Consider the following 24,785-nt stretch of genomic DNA (forward strand, 5'->3'; position numbering starts at 1 on the left):
GCAAAATCAAATGTTTTGGCTCTTTCTGAAGATCAGGCTGATGAGGTGTGAAACCTCACTTGTTTGTTGTTCTCAGTTCCACTGTATAAATCTAGACAAGTGCCTGAGGTTCATCTCTATCATTTGTATCTGTTCCTTCTCTTAAACTGTCTTCTCCAACAATAAGAATTCAGTGCTCTCTGAAATCTGATGTTTATTAATGTTTGCTTCAGTAAAAATTGTCCTTGTAGCAATATGCTTTAAATTTGCATGTGTCATAGAATAATAACTCATTGCAAAAGCTTTAACAAATATAAAGTATCTTTATTTGAAACATAAAGAGGGGTTTTCCCTCAGTATTGTGTATGTGACAAGTGTGATCAGGTACTTGGCAACATAGTAATGCATTTATGGGTTTAAGGACATTTGTTATTCCTAAAACAGACCTGTAATGCTTGAATTAAAGATTTCAGGATGAAGTAACCTAAGATATGATCACATTCCTCTTGAAAGGCTGACATGTAAAAAAAGGTCTTCAGAAGAGAGAAGATTAATAATCAGTAGTTATGAAATGAATCACAGAAATCTTCCTGGTAGTTTATTCATATGCCTTTTTAAGTTGCTAGGGACATTGATAAAGAGTTTAGGTAGACAGAAACATTGTGAATAAAGAGATAAATACATTGGTGAAAAATGGGAACAAAGTAAGAAAGAATTACCTAGCTGAATATCCTGACATTCAAAGGGATAGTTTTTATCATCCCTCCATCCATCTATTCATCTTCTATCTATCTATCTGTTCATCTTCTATCTATCTATCTATCTATCTATCTACCCATCTATATTCTCTATCTGTTTAATGAAAGAAAACTCATTTGGGAAAAAGAAATTATCCAGATGTACCAATAGAGAACCATTTAGCTATTGACTATCTTCCTTCCATTGAGGTAGAATAGATATGAGAGAAAAATTAACTTTCAATGTTATACATATTGGACAAATGGCTTTACTAAGGAGTAATCAGATTTTCTTAAAGTCAGCGTGGTGAAGAACATGTGTTCATAAGAAACATAAGGCAAAGAAAATTTTCTGATCAGAACAGGATTTCCAGAGGGTACTATGATGTGTTTGAGTTGGAAAGGAAATGAGATTGCTGCAGATTGGAAAACAAGCAATATGAGAAGATGAATTTCACAGGGTCACAGAGGCAAACCAGGGTGAATAAAGTGTCCCTTAGAGAAAGAACAACTTCTTGCATCATGGTCCCAACTATTTGCTCCTCAAGATAAGATGAGAATATACATAGGCATATTTCACTTAATAAAATGGCACCCTTGAATTTGTTAGCAATGTTAAAAGAGACACTGAAGTTTAATTATTAATCAGTTCAGTTCAGTTGCTCAGTCTCGTCTGACTCTTTGCAACCCCATGAATTGCAGCACGCCAGACCTCCCTGTCCATCATCAACCCCTGGGGTTCACTCAGACTCACGTCCATCGAGTCAGTGATGCCATCCAGCCATCTCATCCTCTGTCGTCCCCTTCTCCTCCTGCCCCCAATCCCTCCCAGCATCAGAGTCTTTTCCAATGAGTCAACTCTTCACATGAGGTGGTCAAAGTACTGGAGTTTCAGCTTTAGCATCATTCCTTCCAAAGAAATCCAGAGCTGATCTCCTTCAGAATGGACTGGTTGGATCTCTTTGCAGTCCAAGGGACTCTCAAGAGTCTTCTCCAACACCACAGTTCAAAAGCATCAATTCTTCGGCCTCAGCCTTCTTCACAGTCCAACTCTCACATCCATATATGACCACAGGAAAAGCCATAGCCTTGACTAGACGGACCTTTGTTCGAAAAGTAATGTCTCTGCTTTTCAATATGCTATCTAGGTTAGACATAAATTTCCTTTCAAGGAGTAAGGATGGGGGGGTGGGGGGGGAGCTTGGGGCGGGGGGAGGTGGGAGAGAGAGAGTGCTTGACTCCTCCTTTTATGTTTTCTTCCCCCTGGTCCTGCCCTATGCAAATGGGGCTTAGCCAGGAGTGCTGTTAATTTCATGGCTACAGTCACCATCTGCAGTGATTTTGGAGCCCTAAAAAAGAAAGTCTGACACTGTTTCCACTATTTCCCCATCTATTTCCCATGAAGTGATGGGACCGGATGTCATGATCTTCGTTTTCTGAATGTTGAGCTTTAAGCCAACTTTTTCACTCTCCTCTTTCACTTTCATCAAGAGGCTCTTTAGTTCCTCTTCACTTTCTGCCATAAGGGTGGTGTCATCTGCATATCTGAGGTTATTGTTATTTCTCCTGGAAATCTTGATTCCAGCTTGTGCTTCTTCTAGCCCAGAGTTTCTCATGATGTACTCTGCATAGAAGTTAAATAAGCAGGGTGACAATATACAGCCTTGACATACTCCTTTTCGTATTTGGAACCAGTCTGTTGTTCCATGTCCAGTTCTAACTGTTGCTTCCTGACCTGCATACAGATTTCTCAAGAGGCAGGTCAGGTGGTCTGGTATTCCCATCTCTTTCAGAATTTTCCACAGTTTATTGTGATCCACACAGTCAAAAGCTTTGGCATAGTCAAGAAAGCAGAAATCGATGTTTTTCTGGAACTCTCTTGCTTTTTTGATGATCCAGCAGATGTTGGGAATTTGATCTCTGGTTCCTCTGCCTTTTCTAAAACCAGCTTGAACATCAGGAAGTTCACAGTTCATATATTGCTGAAGCCTGGCTTGGAGAATTTTGAGCATTTCTTTACTAGCATGTGAGATGAGTGCAATTGTGCGGTAGTTTGAGCATTCTTTGGCATTGCCTTTCTTTGGGATCAGAATGAAAACTGACCATTTCCAGTCCTGTGGCCACTGCTGAGTTTTCTAAATTTGCTGGCATATTGAGTGCAGCACTTTCACAGCATCATCTTTCAGGATTTGAAATAGCTCAACTGGAATTCCATCACCTCCGATAGCTTTGTTCATAGTGATGCTTTCTAAGGCCCACTTGACTTCACATTCCAGGATGTCTGGCTCTAGGTCAGTTATTGCACCATCGTGATTATCTGGGACAAGAAGATCTTTTGTATTCTTGCCACATATTCTTGATATCTTCTGCTTCTGTTAGGTCCATACCATTTCTGTCCTTTATTGAGCACATCTTTGCATGAAATGTTCCTTTGGTATCTCTAATTTTCTTGAAGAGTTCTCTAGTCTTTCCCATTCTGTTGTTTTCCTCTATTTCTTTGCATTGATCGCTGAGGAAGGCTTTCTTATCTCTTCTTGCTATTCTTTGGAACTCTGCATTCAGATGCTTACATCTTTCCTTTTCTCCTTTGCTTTTCACTTCTCTTCTTTTCACAGCTATTTGTAAGGCCTCCCCAGACAGCCATTTTGCTTTTTTGCATTTCTTTTCCTTGGGGATGGTCTTGATCCCTGTCTCCTGTACAATGTCACGAACCTCATTCCGTAGTTCATCAGGCACTCTATGTTTCAGATCTAGGCCCTTAAATCTGTTTCTCACTTCCACTGTATAATCATAAGGGATTTGATTTAGGTCATATCTGAATGGTCTAGTGGTTTTCCCTACTTTCTTCAATTTAAGTCTGAATTTGGCAATAAGGAGTACATGATCTGAGCCACAGTCAGCTCCTGGTCTTGTTTTGGCTGACTGTATAGAGCTTCTCCATCTTTAGCTGCAAAGAATATAATCAATCTGATTTTGGTGTTGACCATCTGGTGATGTCTATGTGTAGAGTCTTCTCTTGTGTTGTTGGAAGAGGATGTTTGCTATTAGCAGTGCATCTTCTTGACAAAACTCTATTAGTCTTTGCCCTGCTTCATTCCGTATTCCAAGGCCAAATTTGCCTGTTACTCCAGATGTTTCTTGACTTCCTACTTTTGCATCCCAGTCCCCTATAATTAATATTTAACATTAAAATTTTAAGAGCTTGTTTGAGCAAAAATCCACTCAAATCTGGCAGTGCCAAACCAGAAGTAGTTAGAAGCCCTCTGTGGAGGCGAGCTAGGAAATCTTTTACAAAGAGAAGATGGAAACAAAGTAAGGAAGGTCCAGATTGGCTGTGTTCTTGCCTGGAGAATCCCAGGGACGGGGGACCCTGGTGGGCTGCCGTCTATGGGGTCGCACAGAGTCGGACACGACTGAAGCGACTTTGCAGCAGCAGCAACAAAGCATAGTTAGTTGTTTGTGATTGGTTTGTGATAGGTTTTGATTTCATAACCTGAGGCATTTACAGGCTTAGGTGTGGGCTGGATTATATTTGCACCAAGGCATTAGAGACTCCTCAGCTTAAAATTCTCCTGGTTTAATTTAAGAACAGCCAACATTGTGCTCTTAAAGGCAAATGGTGCTAACAGCTTGGAAAATATGTCCCTCAGCCTTCTCCCCATTTCATAAAATAACCACCCATGAAATTTAAGTAAGCCAAATTATTCCCTTGTGATTCGGAGTTTAAATAAGCAGCTGTATTGAGTATATTGATTTAGCTTTTTTCTTCATTTAGATTCTGTCATCTTAATAAGCTGATTCACATTAGGAATACCTATTAGAATGAAATATTTCCCTAATGTGCACACATGCCAACTATTTATTAAAATAGTAAGAAGAACTACTTGTTCTCAGGATTTAGATTATTATGTTATATATATATTTGACTTAAAAAGCCATTTGCTCAATGACTCCATGTGTGAATACATTTGCAAAATTAAATAAAAAAGGAATAAATAACACTAGATATTTTTAGCTAACAGGATGGGCATGATGCCGATGTCTTTACAGACTTTGTACATATTCATTTTCTTTAAAACTTATTAGAACCGTTACATAGTTAATCTTTATTTTGAGTTAATCTTTATTTTGAGAGTTGTTAAGCCTATTACAAATTTAAAGATTTTTTAAAAGGTTCTGGTGGCTAGTCAACATATTTATTTACAATGAGATTGGTAGGAATTGTTTTGCCTCATAGATAAAATACTATTTTAGTGGGAACAAACTAAACAAACAAATAAGCACTTTTTATTTGCAAACAAATAAGCACTTGTGTGGATAGAGAAGGGGATAGGTGGGGACTCTCTGGGAATACCATGGTAATTAATCCTATTCAACATTTAGAAATCCCATAAACCTGTCAGATATACAAAATAAGGCAGCAGAAACCTGGAGTCAGAACAGCATTGGCAATGCCAGTAGGTAGATCCTAGTAGAACTGGGAATTACCTTTTAAGAGCTAAGGCTTTAGTAACAATAATAACAACAATGGTTAGCATTTAACAGAGAAAGGTAAGGCCTGTAATTTTTGGTTTAGGTGCAGCTAACTGCTACAATTAAAAAAGCAATACTTTCAATTGTATCTGGAAACCATAGTAACTAGTTTCAAATACTGTTTTGTTTTTCTTTAAGGCTGTTCCTACAATAACTTGAAAGCTAAAATGTACTGCTTTTTTTAAAAACTTAACACCATGTTTAATTTTTATCATAGCATGTTTTGACCTTTATAAATGTCCATAGTAATATGTCTTCACCTACAATGGGAATTATTAGTAATTTTAAAAAATGTTATTTTGCTTGTTTGTTTGAATTTTTATTGGTGTATAGTTGATTTATAATGTTGTGTTGCTGCCAAGTCACTTCAGTCATGTCCAACTCCGTGTGACCCCATAGACAGCAGCCCACCAGGCTCCCCGGTCCCTGGGATTCTCCAGGCAAGAACACTGCAGTGGGCTGCCATTTCCTTCTCCAATGCATCAAAGTGAAAAGTGAAAGTGAAGTCGCTCAGTCATGTCCGACTCTTAGCGACCCCATGGACTGCAGCCTACCAGGCTCCTCCGTCCATGGGATTCTCCAGCCGAGTACTGGAGTGGGGTGCCGTGTTAGTTCCTGTCATAAAGCAAAGTGATTCAGTTATATATATGTGTGTGTATATATATATATGTATATATATATATAATTTTTTTCCCATTTAGGTTTTTTCCATTTAGGTTTTTATGGAGCATTAAGTAGAGTTCCCTGTACTATACAGTAGATCCTTATTAGTTATCTGTTTTATATATAGTAATGTGTATGCATATGTGCTAAGTCGCTTCAGTCATGTCCAACTCTGTGCAACCCCGTGGACTGCAGCCTGCCAGGCTCCTCTCCATGAGGTTCTCCAAGCAAGAATATTGGAGTGGGTTGCCATACACTTCTCTAGGGGATCTTCCCAACCCAGGGACTGAACCCATGTCTTTCTCATCGGCCAGGCAGTTTCTTTACTACTAGTGCCAACGAGGATGCCCTAGTAATATATATGGTGGTGGTGGTGGTTTATTCACTAAGTTATGTCTGACTCTTGCGACCCCATGGACTGTAGCCCACCAGGTTCTTTTGTCCTTGGGATTTTCCAGGCAAGAATACTGGAGTGGATTGCCATTTCCTTCTCCAGGGATCTTCTTGACCCAGGGATTGAACCCAGGTCTCTTTCATTGAAGGCAATTTCATTAATGACTGAGCTAGCAGGGAAGCTCTAGTAATGAGTATATGTTAAACTAAATCTTCCAATGTGTCCCTCTTTACCCCTTATCCCCGGTAAAGTCATAAGTTTGTTTTCTATATTGGTAACTCTATTTCTGTTTTGTAGATAAATTTGTTTGTACCTTTTTTTTTTTTTTTTAAGAGTTCTCATATAAGTGATATCATATAACATTTGTCTTTCTTTGTCTGACTTACTTCTCTCGGTATGGCAATCTCTATATTTATCCATTTTGTTGCAAGTGCTATTATTTACTTTTATTTACAACTGAGTAATATTCCACCATATGTATATACCAAAATTTAGTTTTTAAACATATTATTTGTAGCATATTTATTTTAGAATGTCAAGGTACATTAAAAATGTTGGCACTCATGTTCAGAGAATCCCAGTGAGCCATATAGAATGCCTTGAAAATAAAATAGTTTTCATCCCACCAATGATTTCATATTGTTGTATTGCAACTAGCCTTTAAAAATTAATATTGACCCTAATGATTTTTAAATGTCTTTTAACTAGCTAGACATGTTATAAAGCCTAAAAGAGAACTTAGAAGATGTGATATATCCATGTGATTCTTTTCTTTAGATACATTTATCACAGAGTAGCATCAGTTATATATGATCAAACAACTATTATTTATAATGTTAATTATCCTCTGTCCTTTTATGTTGTTTATTTTTTTAATATGATTGGTAATCTACAATTATCTTTTTTCCCAAATTTTCTAATAATTTGCCCCATTCATCCTTAGAGAGAATATTAACTCTCTAAGGGCAGAGTGTATTTTTCTTCCTTATTAATTAATCTCCAGTCCCCAGCTCTATTTCTGGCATTTGTTGGTTGCAAAGAAAGGAAACAAAAGAATGAAGGAAGGGAGAGAGGGAGAAGGAAAGAAAGAAAGTATACAAGAAGCTGTCTGGAGAGCCAAGTAATAAAAGATCCAACCTATATATTATTGTGGGAAAAACTTAAAGGCAATGCCTGGAGATGTGTATTGTTACCACAGGAGTATATTTATTTTCTGAGCCTTGGGCTTTGATGTAATTTACACATTTGTCAAGTAAAGGAGTGAATATATCTGCCTCTCTTCAACTTCATAAATGTGATGGGTTTTCTTTAAAATAGAGGATCACTGAGCTCTAAGTCAGTACTAAGACCTTGTGATTCTGACACGTTCATGATTAGTTTGAGAAAAATAGTTTGCAAAGGATGAAGGAGAGCTCATGTTACTTGAACGTATTATCAAGTAGAAAAAAATGTGCACAACCTGAGAGTTATTAGTTAGGTTTTATTTAGGACAAAATGAAGACTATAGACTGGGAGACAGCATTTCAGATAGCTCTCAGAAACTAGTCCAAAAAATAGGGGGAGGGACAGTGCATGTGATTTTGGTGAAGGTGGAGTACATGCAATCAAACACATGTTGTTTTTCAGAAGGTTTCTACTAATCTCATGAAGATTACTGCTAGTTATGAAGTGGGGGTATCACCGTGAAGGATTTTAGTGTTTTTCTAAATAGGAAGAGATTCAAGAATTGGGCTAATAAAATATTCTCCCGAATAATCTCTAACTGAAGACCTGTTCTGCCAGTTTTGTCCAGAGCACAGAGTGCCTCATTCCTAATCTCTGCCCTGAATTCCTTTAAGGGGGTGTTATAGGTCAGCAGCAGCTGCAGAGGCTAAAGTTTTAACCTTGTAGAGGCAGATGGCAAGTGCCAATTTGTAGTTGGCAAAGTTAATAGTATATTTCTTTTAAGTCCATCATTTCTCCTGTTGTAGCCATGCATTCTGGGAAACAAACTCACTCAGAAGGACAATGCAGATGGTGGAGTGCAGTTTATTACATTTGCAGGCCCAAGGCAGAGTTTCCTCTTAACCAAGGACCCCGACCAGTTTTTGTGAAAACCTTATATACCCTAACTGTACTTGCCCAAACCCACGCCCCAAATTCCGTGAAACTAGTCTGAACAAAGGAAAAAGAAAGGCACAAAAAAGTTCAGTTAAATTCAGTCACTCAGTCGAGTCTGACTCTTTGCAACCCCATGAATCACGGCAAGCCAGGCCTCCCTATCCATCACCATCTCCCAGAGTTCATTCGAACTCACATCCATCGAGTTGGTGATGCCATCCAGCCATCTCATCCCCTGTCGCCCTCTCTTCCTCCTGCCCCCAATCCCTCCCAGAATCAGAGTCTTTTCCAATGAGTCAACTCTTCGCATGAGGTGGCCAAAGTACTGGAGTTTCATTCAGCTTTAGCATCATTCCTTCCAAAGAACACCCAGGGCTAATCTCCTTTAGAATGGACTTGTTGGATCTCCTTGCAGTCCAAGGGACTCTCAAGAGTCTTCTCCAACACCACAGTTCAAAAGCATCAATTCTTTAACACTTAGCTTTCTTCACAGTCCAACTCTTGCATAGACACATGACCACTAGAAAAATCATAGCCTTGACTAGATGGCCCTTTGTTGGCAAAGTAATGTCTCTGCTTTTCAATATGCTATCTAGGTTGGTCATAATTTTTTTTCCAAGGAGTAAGCATCTTTTAATTTCATGGCTGCAGTCACCATTTGCAGTGATTCTGGAGCCCAGAAAAAGAAAGTCTGACACTGTTTCCACTCTTTCCCCATCTATTTCCCATGAAGTGATGGGACCAGATGCCATGATCTTCATTTTCTGAATGTTGAGTTTTAAGCCAACTTTTTCACTCTCCTCTTTCACTTTCATCAAGAGGCTTTTTAGTTCCTCTTCACTTTCTGCCATAAGGGTGGTATCATCTCCGTATCTGAGGTTTTTGATATTTCTCCCGGCAATCTTGATTCCAGCTTGTGTTTCTTCCAGCCCAGCGTTTCTCATGATGTACTCTGCATATAAGTTAAATAAGCAGGGTGACAATATACAGCCTTGATGTACTGCTTTTCCTATTTGGAACCAGTCTGTTGTTCCATATCCAGTTCTCACCGTTGCTTCCTGACCTGCATATAGGTTTCTCAAGAGGCAGATCAGATGGTCTGGTATTCCCATCTCTTTCAGAATTTTCCACAGTTTATTGTGATCCACACAGTCAAAGGCTTTGGCATAGTCAAGAAAGCAGAAATCGATGTTTTTCTGGAACTCTCTTGCTTTTTCGATGATCCAGCAGATGTTGGCAATTTGATCTCTGGTTCCTCTGCCTGTTCTAAAAGTGGCTTGAACATCTGGAAGTTCACAGTTCACGTATTGCTGAAGCCTGGCTTGGAGAATTTTGAGCATTACTTTACTAGCGTGTGAGATGAGTGCAATTGTGCAGTAGTTGAGCATTCTTTGGCATTGCTTTTCTTTGGGATCGGAATGAAAACTGACCTTTTCTAGTCCTGTGGCCACTGCTGAGTTTTCCAAATTTGCTGGCATATTGAGTGCAGCACTTTCAGAGCATCATCTTTCAGGATTTGAAATAGCTCAACTGGAATTCCATCACCTCCCCTAGCTTTGCTCATAATGATGCTTTTTAAGGCCCACTTGACTTTACATTCCAAGATGTCTGGTTCTAGGTGAGTGATCATACCATTGTGATTATCTTAGTCATGAAGACCTTTTTTGTACAGTTTTTCTGGGTCTAATCCTTGATTTATATGCCTTAAACCTGGGTAGTCAACCGTGGACAATTATCAATAGAGTTGTGGTCATTCTCTAAGAAGTGTAATAGAATGTATGATTCTATTTGGTTACACAGATAATTAGGGTATTCTTTTAGGTGATGAAGAGCCCTGGCGCTCTTCCTTCGGGGACCTGGTTTCCCAGTTGGTATGTCGTTTCCATAGATACTGGGCATATAACTCAAAGTCCACAGTCCTGCCCAAGATGGAGTCCTGCTCTCAAGATAGATAGAGCCTGTTCTATTTCCTCCTTCACTCCTGTTCCACTAAGGAGAGTAAAGAAAAGAAACAAAACTGGAAGATTTCACTCCTCTCTCTGATCTCCTACACAAATAGTCTCATCAGCATGACTCAAGACCACCAAAATCACATGCACTGTATCTCTTGCATGAAAGTTAATATAGTAACTTTGGATTTCCAAATCATGCCTTATCCCCAGAAATCTAATACCCATATATCTCACAGCGGGAGACAACCCTCTACATCTGCCTCTGGCATTTTCTATTTCTCTTTCCAGTTCTTGTTGATCATCTGAGATACTGCATATTTTATAAGCATTTCTCAGAATTATTGTGTTTTGTTTCCAGACCACTGTGGGCTTCCCTTGTGGCTCAGCTATTAAAGAATATGCCTGCAATGAGGGAGACCTGGGTTTCATCCCTGGGTTGGGAATATCCCCTAGAGAAGGGATAGGCTTCCCACTCCAGTATTCTGGCCTGGAGAATTCCTTGGACTCTATAGTTGGACGTGACTGAGCGACTTTCATTTCCAGACCACTACAGTCAAATGAATATTGTAATAATGCAAGTTACATGAATTTTTATTTCCTAATGAGTATATAGCTCAGTTGGTAAAAATGTGCCTGCAATGCAGGAGACCCCAGTTAGATTGCTGAGTCAGGAAGATCCCCTGGAGAAGGGATAGGCTACCCACTCCAGTATTCTTGGGCTTCCTTTGTGGCTCAGCTGGTAAAGAATCTACTTGCAATGCAGAAGACCTGGGTTCAATCCCTGGGTTGGGAAGATCCCCTGGAGAAGGGAAAGGCTACCCACTCCAGTATTCTGGCCTGGAGAATACCGTGGACTATACAGTCTGTGGGGTTGCAAAGAGTTGGACATGACTAAGCGACTTTCACTTTCAGTGAGTAAAAAAGTTACATTTTCACTACACAATATTCTATTAAATGTGCAATAACATTATATATAAGGGCATCCCTGGTGACTCAGATGGTAAAGAATTCACCTGTAATGCAGGAGACCTGGGTTCAATCCCTGGGTGGGAAGATCCCCTGGAGAAGGGACAGCTACCCACTCCAGTGTTCTTGCCTGGAGAATTCCATGGACAGAGAAGCCTGGCAGGCTACAGTCGATGGGGGTCACAATTATTCGGACATGACTGAGTGACTTTCACTTCACTTCACTTCATTACATATAAAGAAATAATGTACTTATCCTAATTAAAATATATTTTAAAATGACAGTATGCTCAGTGAATCTGGCTTTGCCAGTAGTCTCTATGTCAGATGTAACACATGCATTTTGAAGAGGTTAGACTGGAAAGGTTTTAGAACCAGAGCCAGACAATAAATGAAATAAATGTCCTACAAGTTTGAATTCCCAGTGCCAGAGTGCTTAATGTATTACTGCTTCTATCTTATTTTACATTTTCTTCTTAACAGTCAAACACACAGCTCTTTAAGGCTATCAGAACCCAGAATATCTAAAGCAATTTTCCCATGATGGTTAAAAGATCACAAGATAATAACTCCTACATTGAAACACCTCACACCATGCCAAATCTCCCATCAGGAAACAAAGGAGAAACATGCTTACCAGGAAGCATGTCTTAAGTAAGCTATTTCATTGAACAGACATGGAATAAATGAGGAAAATATATATTAAACAATGGATTTATGAAGGGATGAATCACTTAACCCCTCTATCATAGCAGGCCAAATATCACTGAACAGCTATATACATATATATATATATATATATATATATATATATATAATCTCACTAGCCAGGACCATGCACTTTTCTAAAGCACATTCCTTAAAACAGTATATCCAGCTTGAGTTGTATCATCATGATCGAATCAAGATCAAATCAAAAGCAAGCTAGTCTTATGCCAAAATCAGTATTAAGGAAAAGGATAGACATCTGTTCTCTTGGTTTATACACAATTTACCTTGAATAAAATATTAGAACAGAAATTAATATGAGACAATGATGAAAGCTTCTCTTCCAACTTTCTGTTCCATCATTTCACCAAGTATGTGAATTAAAGCCAGCAAAAATAGTATTAAAGTATCTGACCAGATTCCATTATCACTGCATCCTAAAAACTACTGTGGTGCTGGCCCCACAGGTCTTTAGAAAGAGCACAGCGAGGTAAGATCAAAAACACTGCCCCTCTGCCACCTGGGAAAAGGCTTTTCTCATCAACTAACAAACAACAGATGGAGAGTGGCTGAGAGCTTGGTTGCTTTCTAAACAGAAAAGCAGTATTTGTTTTCCCATTAGGCTTATAGGAGAAATAGCTCTAGCCATTAAGTAGTTTTGTTAATCCCTCCAGCTGGACTGTGCGAAAGCCAAGGACTTTACCACTCACTATCAACCATATCTATTTATATGGAAAGCAGATAAATCACTCACATTTTTCCTCCTCTAAGGCAGTAAATGCCAGCTTAGCCAATGAAATTTGAATACAGTAAATAAGAATAGAGAGCACATGATGTTGTGAAAGCTATATTTAGCAGTGCAAACACTGTCATTGCGTGTCACCACTCAGGTGACAGGGGTAGGAGGTTCTAGTGATGCATAGGCTAAGCTCCATCCTCAGAGCTGTCTCTGCAGCTCATCCTCATGCAGGCATGACAACTTTTAACACTAGGGTGTTCCATAAAAGAGTTAAAAATAGCTCATTAAAATAGACATTATTATCACCAATCTGCCATTGTTATGACAAAGTCTCAATCTTTCAAACTATATGTAACCATAATATACACAAGCTGGTGTGGAAAAGTCCAATGAATTTTTACAATTAGAAGCACATTTGTGTATATATAAATCATTATTTTTAACATTAAATGATTATGTCTGAGTGTATACTATATGTGTTTCACTTGACTAAAACTGTTTATATATATATATATATATATATGCATATTTGTATTTATAATCTGCACACCAACCAGGAGAAGTAGAGGTTGCTATCATTAATTTCTTAGTGAGAAAAGGTTGAGTGACTTGCCAGAAATTATAGAGCTATTATGTAGCCTTGGCATGGTCTAAACCCAAAGCTGGCTGACTTCAAAGCTTGTGTTTCCTGATTGCACCAACTTTAACAAAACGTACACGGTAAAGCAAACCTCCAAGCAATGTGAACCACTCCCTCTGTGGACAAATATGAAAGACTGTTGGACACAGGCATGCAGCTACCTGGGGAAAAGGAATGTTTGAAAAATCTTGGGGAGCCCTTTTACCAGACAAGCTACAGTCAAAATCAGTAGAATCTTAAAACAGCTACTGCCACAGTCCAAGGAACAGAGCACAGAGCAGAAAAGCATTTTGGCGATTTTTCTCACCCGTGCTTGGGTAGATTCCCATCATCAATTGGTGCATTAATTCTAACTGGCTCCTGGAAACAGTAATTTGCTTAATAGCTCCTTTGTGATCCAGGGAGTTAGTTCAGAATCCCAAATGGCTTCACTTCCAGCTTGGGAGGATGTTAGACAAAAGAGAAAAAAAAAAAATCTAACTTCATTTTTCACAAATAATAGGAAGATGAAAATTGGAACAAGCTACTGACTATTTTTGTTGGGAAAGAGCTGTTCCATTTTGACATGGGTCACTGAGACTTAGGAGGCAATTTTCATGTAGAAGTAAAGTATCTCCTTGAATCAATGTAAGTAAAGCAAAGTAAATGAGTAAAATACAAAAATGCCCCTTTAATGTTCAAGTTTTCTGGGTCCTACTGGGAGATTTTTGTATTAGAACTTTCAGGCTAAATTCTAAGTATCTGTCTGAGTGTCAAAATAAACTAAGTCAAATTTATAATTTTATGTCATTGAAACACTTGAAAATAAATGTCCAGTAACTGAAAACCCAGGTTTCCTATAAGTTCAGTTCTTTGCTCAAGTGTAGACTTAAATTACCTATAGAAATGTTAAGACACTGATATAATTGCATGATTTTAATTTTCTTTTCAGGTGATAAAACAGGAAGAACTTGGCAAGGACCTTTCTGATTGTACTTTGTATGATCTACTGAAATATGATGATTTTAACTCAGACAAGCACCTGGCTCTTGAAGAATTTTATAGAACATTCCGTGAGTATAAGATTCGTTTTCTAATTCCTCCTTTTTCTTTTCCTGATTCATTACCCAATATGATGTGTTTGCTTGATCTCAAAGTACAAGCTGCTACTGAAGAGAAGTGATACAACTGATAAAATTTAAGGGTTTGGCTCTATTGAAAAGAATGTAAGAGGTAAGGGATTTAATATTCTAAAATAAAGAGCTAGAAATATTCAGTAGCCCTTGCTATCAGTTCTTGATTCTAGTTTAGATATTAATTCCACAATGCTATTTCCAAGGTTATTTTAGACTAGGAACAGTACTTCATTGTTTGTCACTGCTTATCAATCGCAATTTAATTATTTACACAGTGACTCTTTTACCTTATAGGTAAAATAAAGTTGTTTAATAGTTTACATATATGATAACAAAATTAGCATATGAATGAAAATTTATATTTATGTTAAGATACTTTAGAATGAATGATATATGTATAAATGCTTTAAGACTTCTTCAAATTGAATGTTTATACTTTGTATTGCAAAATTGTAAAGATGATTTTGTTTTAAAAAGCTACATGCCAGGTTATTCTTTAAAAATAATTCCAAAGAAAAAAAACTAGGAGACAGAAAAACAGAAAGGAATGTTTTCAGAGTGTGTGTTAGAAAAAAGGGGGGGGGGGGGAATCATTAAATAAGCTGGTTGGTATTTGAAAATCACAAAGTAATCTAAGTGAAAGGGCATTTTAGATAAATAGATTGTCTTTAATATTTTTATATGTATTCACATATGTATGGCTTTCCAAATATATACACATGTATTTTTTTTCCAAAAAGACAGGAAATAGACTGTGTTTCATATAAAAAGATCATGTTTGAATTATGCCTGTCATACATCAGCTGTCTGATATTGGAAAAAATTACTTAAATCTCTAAAAATTCATATGAATAATGATAGTAATTATCACATCATTTTACATTAAACATTGGTCATATTTTATGTGGTATTTGATACTAGCAAAGTAATAAATATGAAAGAGTTGCAGGTTATAAAGCTTTAAGGCAAGAAGTTAGTATGCTCTTCAGATTTAATTAAGCTATATTTCCACTTTAAATTGCAAGCATAATACAAGATGGGATATCTCAGTAAACATTTCATCCTTTAAAGGTGTGTACAACTTTTCAAAGGTAAGAAGAGAGCAGCATTATCATTGGAAGATTATATGAAGAAACTGAAACATGAGAAATTAAGAATTAAGTGGCTGAATTTATAATTGAATCTATAGTTAAGAAGTCTATGTGTTTGTCATTGAACTTCACTCTGTAGCAAGCATTCTTCTGTATGCTTTAGGATAACAGGAATACTATGGTTTATCAGGAAAACATATTATATTATAAAAAATCACATTATATTATGTTATACCAAATCATTTAAGATAGAAGGAGATAAATGTCATAGAAAGTCCTACACAAAATATTAAGTGAATTAAGAATATAATCTCCCCCTTGGGGAATCAAGGAGAGGTGGTGGAGGTAGTAATAATTGAATGAGTCTTCAGGATGAGTGGATTTGGACTTTGTTGGATGAGAGACGGAAGATGGACAAACAGAATAGTGTCAGAGAGGAAGAAATGTTCCACGACCCTTCTAGACTTCTCTGACTGGCCTAAGGATCAAGTTGTCATGAGGCATATTAGCAGGAGAAAATCAAACAAAGTTTAATAATGTATATAAATGGGAGAGACCCAGGAAAACCAAAACCATCACTTTAAGTAGTAAAACCCTTACCTTAAGTACTGTCCTCAATGACTGAAACCCTTACCTTAAATGACTGAAAACCTCACCTTGAGTACCATCCTCAGCTAAAGACAAAAGAGGACTTCAGAGGGCAGGAAGGCAATTTTCAGACAAATGAAAAAGCAGATGTTTGGTAAACAAATGTTTGCTGGGCCCTGCAGAGAAAATAGAACATAGGAATTTTAACAAATAGAGATTTGCTAAGTTCCTCCCTGTCCACACCTAGTTCACATTATAGTTAGCCTACAGTGACAGCTCCCTTCCTGGAACAGGTCTTCTATCTGCTTTCTTTTAGGCAGTTAGGGGGAAAATTGAAATTTACTGTCTCAGTCTTTTGGGCTTTGATTGTCTCTTTAGTACACAAGTAGTATGTATACTAAAGAGACATTTTAGGGTGTCAAGTGTGCTTCCTATAGTGGCATAAATAAAATCTCAGCTGCATGATATACCACAGTATTTAGAGAAAGTCTATGAACTATTATTACTATTTTACTAACTTATTTTATTAAACAGGGAGTCTAATCTAACAACTACTATTCCACACTCTCATAATATTAAGACACTGGGATTTGGCTAAATAAAAGTACTTGAAATTTGTAGCAATAGCAGGCAACATTTTTAATGGTATACAAACTATCAAGTGTGAATAAGAGAATTAAATATGTTTCTATAGGATTTTTATTTGAAATGTAGTTATTGTTGATGGTGGAAAAGTGGAGCTAGAAAATGACAAAACAATGAAAATAAAGTGTGAATAACATATTATTTTTGTGATAACATGGCAAAAACTGAATAGTGATCCCTAGCAATATCAATCAGAGAAAGCAATGGCACCCCACTTCAGTACTCTTGCCTGGAAAATCCCATGGAAGGAGGAGCCTGGTAGGCTGCAGTCCATGGGGTCGCTAAGAGTCAGACACAACTGAACGACTTCACTTTCACTTTTCACTTTCATGCATTGGAGAAGGAACTGGCAACCCACTCCAGTGTTCTTGCCTGGAGAATCCCAGGGACAGCGGTGCCTGGTAGGCTGCCGTCTATGAGGTCGCACAGAGTAGGACACGACTGAAGCGACTTAGCAGTAGCAGCAGCAGCAGCAGCAGCAATATTACTACATAAGAATCTTCTCAAGAATACTACTATCTGGCCCCTATGAAGGGGAAAATATGATACTGTGTTTGAGAGATGATTTGATGCTGCTAAGGAAGGCAAAGTGGTCAGTATATTGTAAAGATAAATAAAATTATGCAATTTAGAAATCTGAAGCATTAGTATAAGCATTCAATAGAGACATAGTGAAACATGGTTTATAAAGGAACAATTGGGCACTAGGAACAATTGAATTTGGATAGAAGAAAATCTATATGATTCTGTTGATGGCTGGAAGGTAATATGGTGTCAATTTTACAGAAATTATTTATATGAAATACCATGAAATTGAATGAATATCATTAATAATTCTGCTATTAGGTGAAAATTGTGTCTAATACAAAAGGTCTACATTTTAAATATTTTTGAACCATAAAGAGATAATGGGTAATGCAAACACTTGGCAATTGGCAATCATATTATGAGCTTTTATCATTTTGAATCATCACAAAACATTTTCTTAACTATGATAAAATTATCTTAACAATCAGTTGGAAAAGATAATGTTTTTCTAAGTAATTCTAGAATTATCTGGAGTGTTTTAATATTCCTTGTGGTTTAACCAAGAAATTTTCCATATAGTTTTACATTTTTAGTGTTTCAACCTTATTAAACAGGGCAACCAGTTCTATAATGACTTCTTGGAGAGAGCAAAACTAACTTGTATGGATTGTCTGTATCAGCAAGGCATTTATATGTGAGTAGGAAACATATGCGGAAAAGGCAATGGCACCCCACTCCAGTACTCGTGCCTGGAAAATCCCATGGATGGAGGAGCCTGGTAGGCTGCAGTCCATGTGGTCGATAGGAGTCGGACACGACTGAGCGACTTCCCTTTCAATTTTCACTTTCCACTTTCATGCATTGGAGAAGGAAATGGCAACCCACTCCAGTGTTGTTGCCTGGAGAATCCCAGGGACGGGGGAGCCTGGTGGGCTGCCGTCTCTGGGGTCACACAGAGTTGGACACGACTGAAGCGACTTAGCAGCAGCAGCAGCAGCAGGAAACATATGCCTATTTTTTTTTCTCTCCTTCTGTTTTAATACAACTAAACCCACCTCAGTTTTGTGACAGGATTTGTGTAATGACATGATTTTAAAAAGTAATTCTATTTAAAATATTAATATTATGAATAAAAATGTATAAAAATAGTGAAAAGGCAATCCATTTTAAAATTATGTACTAAGTACCTATGTGTATGCTATGCTATGCTAAGTTGCTTCAGTTGTGTCCGACTCTGTGCAACCCCATAGACAGCAGCCCATTAGGCTCCTCTGTCCCTGGGATTCTCCAGGCAAGAATACTGGAGTGGGTTGCCATTTCCTTCTCCAAAGCATGAAAGTAAAAAGTGAAAGTGAAGTCGCTCAGTCGTGTCCGACTCTTAGCGACCCCATGGACTGCAGCCTACCAGGCTCCTCCGTCCATGGATTTTCCAGGCAAGAGTACTGGAGTGGGGTGCCATTGCCTTCTCTGACCTATGTGTATAGAGTGCTGTATTAGTTAAAGTAACTTGAAAAAGATGTTTTCTTTCCCTGAGGGATACATCATCTCAGACAATGATAAAAATGACAGATGAAGGAAGGGTAAATACTAATCATTTTTCACACATAGAATTCATTCCCCCAGATAGTTTATAAAACTAAAGCACAGAAAACTAAAAAGTCCCTGAATGAATATCCAAGAGAAAAAACTAAGGCCAGAGAAGTTAAATTTATCTTTATCCACTCATTATTTAACTGCTAGATATAAGCATAGATAGAATTCTTGAACTCCAGTTAATAAACTGCTATCATATAAAATGGGAAAAGTTTGCAAAGCAAGTAGGTAAATGTTAATGGTAAAGAAAAAAAGCCAGCACATCATCAAGTGTTATTACATTATATTAGAGTGTTGTTTTCACACTTATAAGGTTTTTCATAATTTTTTTTCCATTTTGGATAAGATGAATTATTTTATTATTTCCTAATAAGCATTATGTGACATTCTTAATTTCTCTCCAGTGTTTTTGACATTAGTAAAAAATCCTTTGAGTTTTCTAAGATACCTAAATCCCTCACTCTCACTGCAAGTATCAAATATCTTAAATCATGCTTTCTTTGGTTAACAAACTTGGAAATATGTGTAATGGGATCCAATAAATACTAAGTGAGGTCAGACATAGTTTTGAATACTTGGAGGAAATACTAAACCTTCTTTTCAAATTGTGGACACCCTGCATCCCTGCATTTTGTTGTCTCAAGAGTAAAATGTGTAGATTTGCAGTGTAAAGAGTGCTTAGAATTAAAAACAGATAGTATTTTTATTAACTATAAGGACTTGTACTGGCATATAGAGACAGTATTTTATTTTCGTCCAACTGAAAATCAAAATACAATGTTTGATTAAGTTTGACTTGCCTTGAAATATGTATTTTTGCTTCAAATCCATAGGTAAGTGCAAGTAATTCACCATCAGACAATATGATCACACACAGAATTTCAGAAATGATGTTTAAATAAATGTTTATATATATTTAGTTTTGTGCATTCAGTTGGGATAATAAAGTGCAATTATATGACTATTAATTTTAGGAAATACTCATTTTCATTTGGACATTCTAGATTGCCAAAATTAGTGCAGTTGTCTACCCCCTAAATATATATTTGTTTTGGAAATGCTTTTCAAGACTTAATTTCCTAAGTTAAACTATATACTGCTTTGATTTAAAATTGTATGGAGTGAGGAGTTTGTGTAATTCTGACATTCTTGAAATTCTATTAAATAAGTGTGAGTTGTAGTTCCCTAAGCCATTTACATACACTTTAAGACATGTATGTGTTCTAGTGATTACAGGTCTAATGTCACTCTTAAATATATCTTTATTCAATTCAGAAACAATCTCTATGTGGAAGGATCTACAGGAAGATATTTTTCTACTATGCATAAAGTAATTCGGTTTTTGCAAGCCTAATGCATCAATTGTGAGATTTATATTGAAACTAATTGTACAATATCTGTCTCTCATTTTTAAAAAAGAATAATTAGGATTCTAAATTTTTTTTAAATGCAAGAGTTACTTTAAATCACCTAAGTCTTCATGATTATATGTGAAAGGCTTCTTAATGGAGTATAGATTTGATAGTGACATTATAAGGAAAAGAAAATTTATTTTTCTAGGAAATCACAGTTGCTGCAATAAAATGTTAATTATCAGAACCATCTAATAATTCAAGCAATGAAATATAAGTATCATATTAACATTCATTGACATTACATCATTAGTATATGAAAGTTCTTTATTTGAGAAAAATAGCTGAATTTAGTGAATAATTAAGAATGTTGAAGCATGTGAAAGTGATGGAGACAGGACTGGAAGAGCAGTAGCAATAATGTAAGGATGTGTCCGTATTTGGAAAATAGCTTACAAGTAGAATTAGCTGGATTAGATGAGTGATTACATACACATGGGAGGGAGAGGATAGGGTCAAGGATAATGTCAAATTATCTAGTTTGCATACAAAGCTAAATAATGATGCTACTCATTAAGTTAGGAAGCACAGGAAAAGAAACAAGTTTGGGGAGTATATCTAGTTAAATTTTAGACATATTGGCATATTCAAATAGAAACTTTTAGTTGGAGAATCAGGTGGCCCAGAGTCAGGTGAGAGCTATGGTCACAAGGAGAGACATAGAGCATGTAGTTAAAATTTGATTCTGTGGCAAGGATGGAGGTATTCAAGGTAAGTACAGGAAGTCCCCTTCATGAACAAGTTCCATGCCAAGAGCTGATTCATAAGTCTAATTTGTTCATAAATCCAACAAAGTTAGCCTAGCTACCCAACTAACACAATCAGCTATATAGTACTGTACTATATAATAGGTTTATAATACTTTTCACACAAATAATACATAAAAACACATTTTTAATCTTATAGTACAGTACCTTGAAAAGTACAGTAGTACAGTACAACAGCTGGCACACAGGGGCTGGCATTGAGTAAGCAGGCAGGAGGAGTTATTGACTGGAGAATGGAGAGGAGGTGGCAGATGGTAGAGCTAGCTGAAAGATCATCAGCAAGAGGAGATGGAGAGAAAGCTGCAATTTCACTTATGCCTGACACTGAGGGAACGCATCTTTGAAAGTTCACAACTTGAAGAGTCATATGTAGGAGACTTACTGTTTGTGGAGAGAAGAGTAAAACGGCAGTAGGAAACTAAAACTAAACAATAGCACAGAGAGATAGGAGGAAAGCCAAAGGAGTACACCATCGTGGACTTTTAGTAAGGAATTGTTTTCAAGGCTAAGTTCAAAGCAAGAAAGTATACAACAGACGAATGGGCACTGGATTGGCAATAAGGAAGTTACTGGTAACTTTGGTCATGGCACTTTGCAGCAGAGATGTAAGTGTAGACAGTTAAGTGCTAGTGGCTGAAAAGTTGGATATTAAAAAATGAAAAAAATTCTGAGCAAAGAAGCAGAGCACATAAATGTACATTAAAGTATATATTTAGTTAAAATCTAAAATATATAAAACTCATTTGTGGTTATAGTAGTTAATGTGAATGGTCCCCTTTGGGAACACAGGCAAGAGAAAGACTTCTAAGGTGCTGGCAAGCTTATACTATTTATCTGGATTAAAAAATCCCACACTGATTTGGGAAATGCTGCGTTGGATTGATAGAACTGCTATATTCATAAAAGAATCCATACTGGATCATTGTAGAATAAAATTTTGCAGGAACTTTATAAAACTTTGACTGATTCACTGGAGAAATCAATCTTCTACTACGAGCTTTGATTACAAAGTTAGTTCACATGTGTGTATGGCTGTACTCTTCTGTGTTGGAGTATGCAGATATGCCCTGATGGTTGGATAAATACAGAATCACTGTCTTACAGATGGTTACACTGTGTGTTATTTTTGCTGTGTCTGGGTTCTAGCCACTATAAAAAATACTGTTGCAAAACATGATTGTTGAAATTTTATGTATACACATATATTCCAAAAGGACAGTTTCTTGGTCTTAAACAAACAACAAAACAAAACAAAACAAAACAAAAAAACTTTTATACCCTAACTGTTAATACAAGAACAACTGATGAGGTAATACAGATTTGAACTATAATTTTAAAATCTTCAAAACTGTAAGATTATATAACTATGATCTTAAATCTTTCCAATTTGGAGATGACTCTGTCCTCATCCTGTTTATATTACCTTAATCTGGTGTAGCTGGTACACCTTTATGTTTCCCTTTTTACCTATAAACACTGGCATTCTACATGCTCTGATCTCTCACAGGTAAATTTTGTTTGTTGACCTGTTTGTTACTTTTAAATGCAGACTCAGTTAGATATTTCAGCTTCTATTATTTCAAGTGAAACACTTCTATTTATTTCTTGACATTTTGACTCTTCTGTCATATAGATATTGAAAATAAGGACTTGTCTGAAACAAAGTGAAATAGAAATAAAAAATAATGAAATGGTAACTGACCAATTATTCTTATTTTTCACATTGTGACATACCTTGTTAATCATAATTTAGTGCATCTGACTTAAAATTACTTTTCGCTTATTTCACTATAATATTCTGGGAAGGACTTTGCCTGAGGCTGTTTGTAGATTTTCACAATATCTGTAATTCACTGGTAAAGAATCTGCCTGCAGTGTGGGAGACCTGGGTTTGATCCCTGGGTGGGGAAGATCTCCTGGAGAAGGAAATGGTAACCCACTCCAATATTCTTGCCTGGAGAATCCCATGGATGGAGAAGCCTGGTAGGCTACAGTCCACAGGGTCGCAAAGAGTCAGACAGAACTGAGTGACTTCACTTTCACTTTTCACCAAACTCCAGTACTCTTGCCTGGAGAATTCCATGGACAGAGAAGCCTGACAGGCTACAATTCATGGATTCACAGAGTCAGACACTGTTGAGTGACTAACTATTTTGCTTTCACACTTAAGCTTTGTTAACCCCCTGGTCTTAATACCAGTTTCTTAGAAACACCTTGAACTGAAGTTTGCATTGTCCTTTTGTGGTATGAAACCATATCTGTTGGCATCTCCTCATAGTGGCTTTACTGTGAAGATTCCAGCCACACTGCTGCCAAAGAGCCCATCTATTTGGACGTGAAACAGTGGCTGCAGATTGGCAACAAAGCCTTTGCTTCATTTTAAAGTAACTCAGATTCCCAAACTGAGTTCCTACTTACGGGATTTAAGTTTTTAATTGACCAAAATTGTTCAGCAATTTAAAACAATTGGAATGAAATATGTCACATTTTAATTATTAGCTCTTTTCTGAATTTCTTTGTCTAGGTTAGTTTGAGAAGATGCATTTTATCTAAAGTTTCCAATTGAAAGTTTCCTTATAAAAGTCTGTTCTGTCAAATGATCCTTTAGAGAGGCATTAATTTACCAAGTGAGTGTTATTATGAACTCTAAAAAGTGATGCTTATAAATATATAATAGCAGATGAATCAGATATTTTTTCATTTATACTATTTGGAAGCTAATACTTAAAAATTACATTTTTGCTAGATTTATTTTTTAATGTATATCTATTACTTAGGCTTCTCTGGTGGCTCAGACTGTAAATAATCTACCTGCAATGCATGAGACCCAGGTTTGATTCCTGGGTCAGGAATATCCCCTGGAGAAGGGAATGGCTACCCACTCCAGAATTTTTGCCTGGAGAATCCCATGGATAGAGGAGCCTTTGGGCTATACTCCATGGGGTCACAAAGAGTAGGACATGACTGAATAGCTAACATTTTTTTTTTCACTTCATAGTTATCACTGTCTCTCTCTCTCTCTTTTTTTTTTTTTTACCAGCTAGAGGTCTATCCTGTCATTTAAGTGAGTTCTAACACTTTCACAGAGGAGTTGTATGGATATTACCAGATAAAACATGAAGCTTTGCATAGACTGTATCAATGCATATAGAAATCATAAGATTTATGTTCAGTATCAATATTCATTTGAATCCATTGTATCTTGTTGAAAAAAAGAAATGAATCAAAACACAAGAAATTGAGTTTTGGATTTTCATAAATTTTAACCCAAATCATGTATTAATAAAAGTTCTATCAAGATCTTTATTTTTTGCCTGCATTTATTCCATAATTCTACAGTTTTTTTTAAAGAAAGTATATTTATTTTTCTTGGGCTTCCATTCCTCAATTCCTGGGTCAGGAAAATCCCCTGGAGAGGAAATGACAACTGCCTCCAGCTTTCTTGCCTGGAAAATCCAACAAGCAGAGGAGACTGGAGGGCTATGCTCCACGAGATCACAAAGAGTCAGACATGACTTATCGACTAAAAAAAAAAAAGCAATATTTATTTTTCTTATTGTAGAAATTAAAGACAGCAAAAAGACATTCAAAACAAAAGTAAGAATCTATTTTAATTCCACCATCAGTTATAATCA

General features: G+C 36.8%; 1 protein-coding gene across 1 annotated transcript in view; it reads left to right on the plus strand.

Annotated features, from left to right (window-relative positions):
- Nucleotides 1–24,785, plus strand: part of FSTL5 (follistatin like 5) — a 928,941-nt gene that overhangs the window by 475,165 nt on the left and 428,991 nt on the right. Inside the window, exon 6 of the mRNA XM_061384275.1 lies at nt 14,343–14,463. Within this exon, the coding sequence (XP_061240259.1) occupies nt 14,343–14,463 (121 nt within the window). The remainder of the gene's footprint in view (nt 1–14,342; nt 14,464–24,785) is intronic.

Source organism: Bos javanicus, chromosome 17 (assembly GCF_032452875.1).
Source record: "Bos javanicus breed banteng chromosome 17, ARS-OSU_banteng_1.0, whole genome shotgun sequence".
In the NCBI taxonomy this organism is placed as follows: Eukaryota; Metazoa; Chordata; class Mammalia; order Artiodactyla; family Bovidae; genus Bos; species Bos javanicus.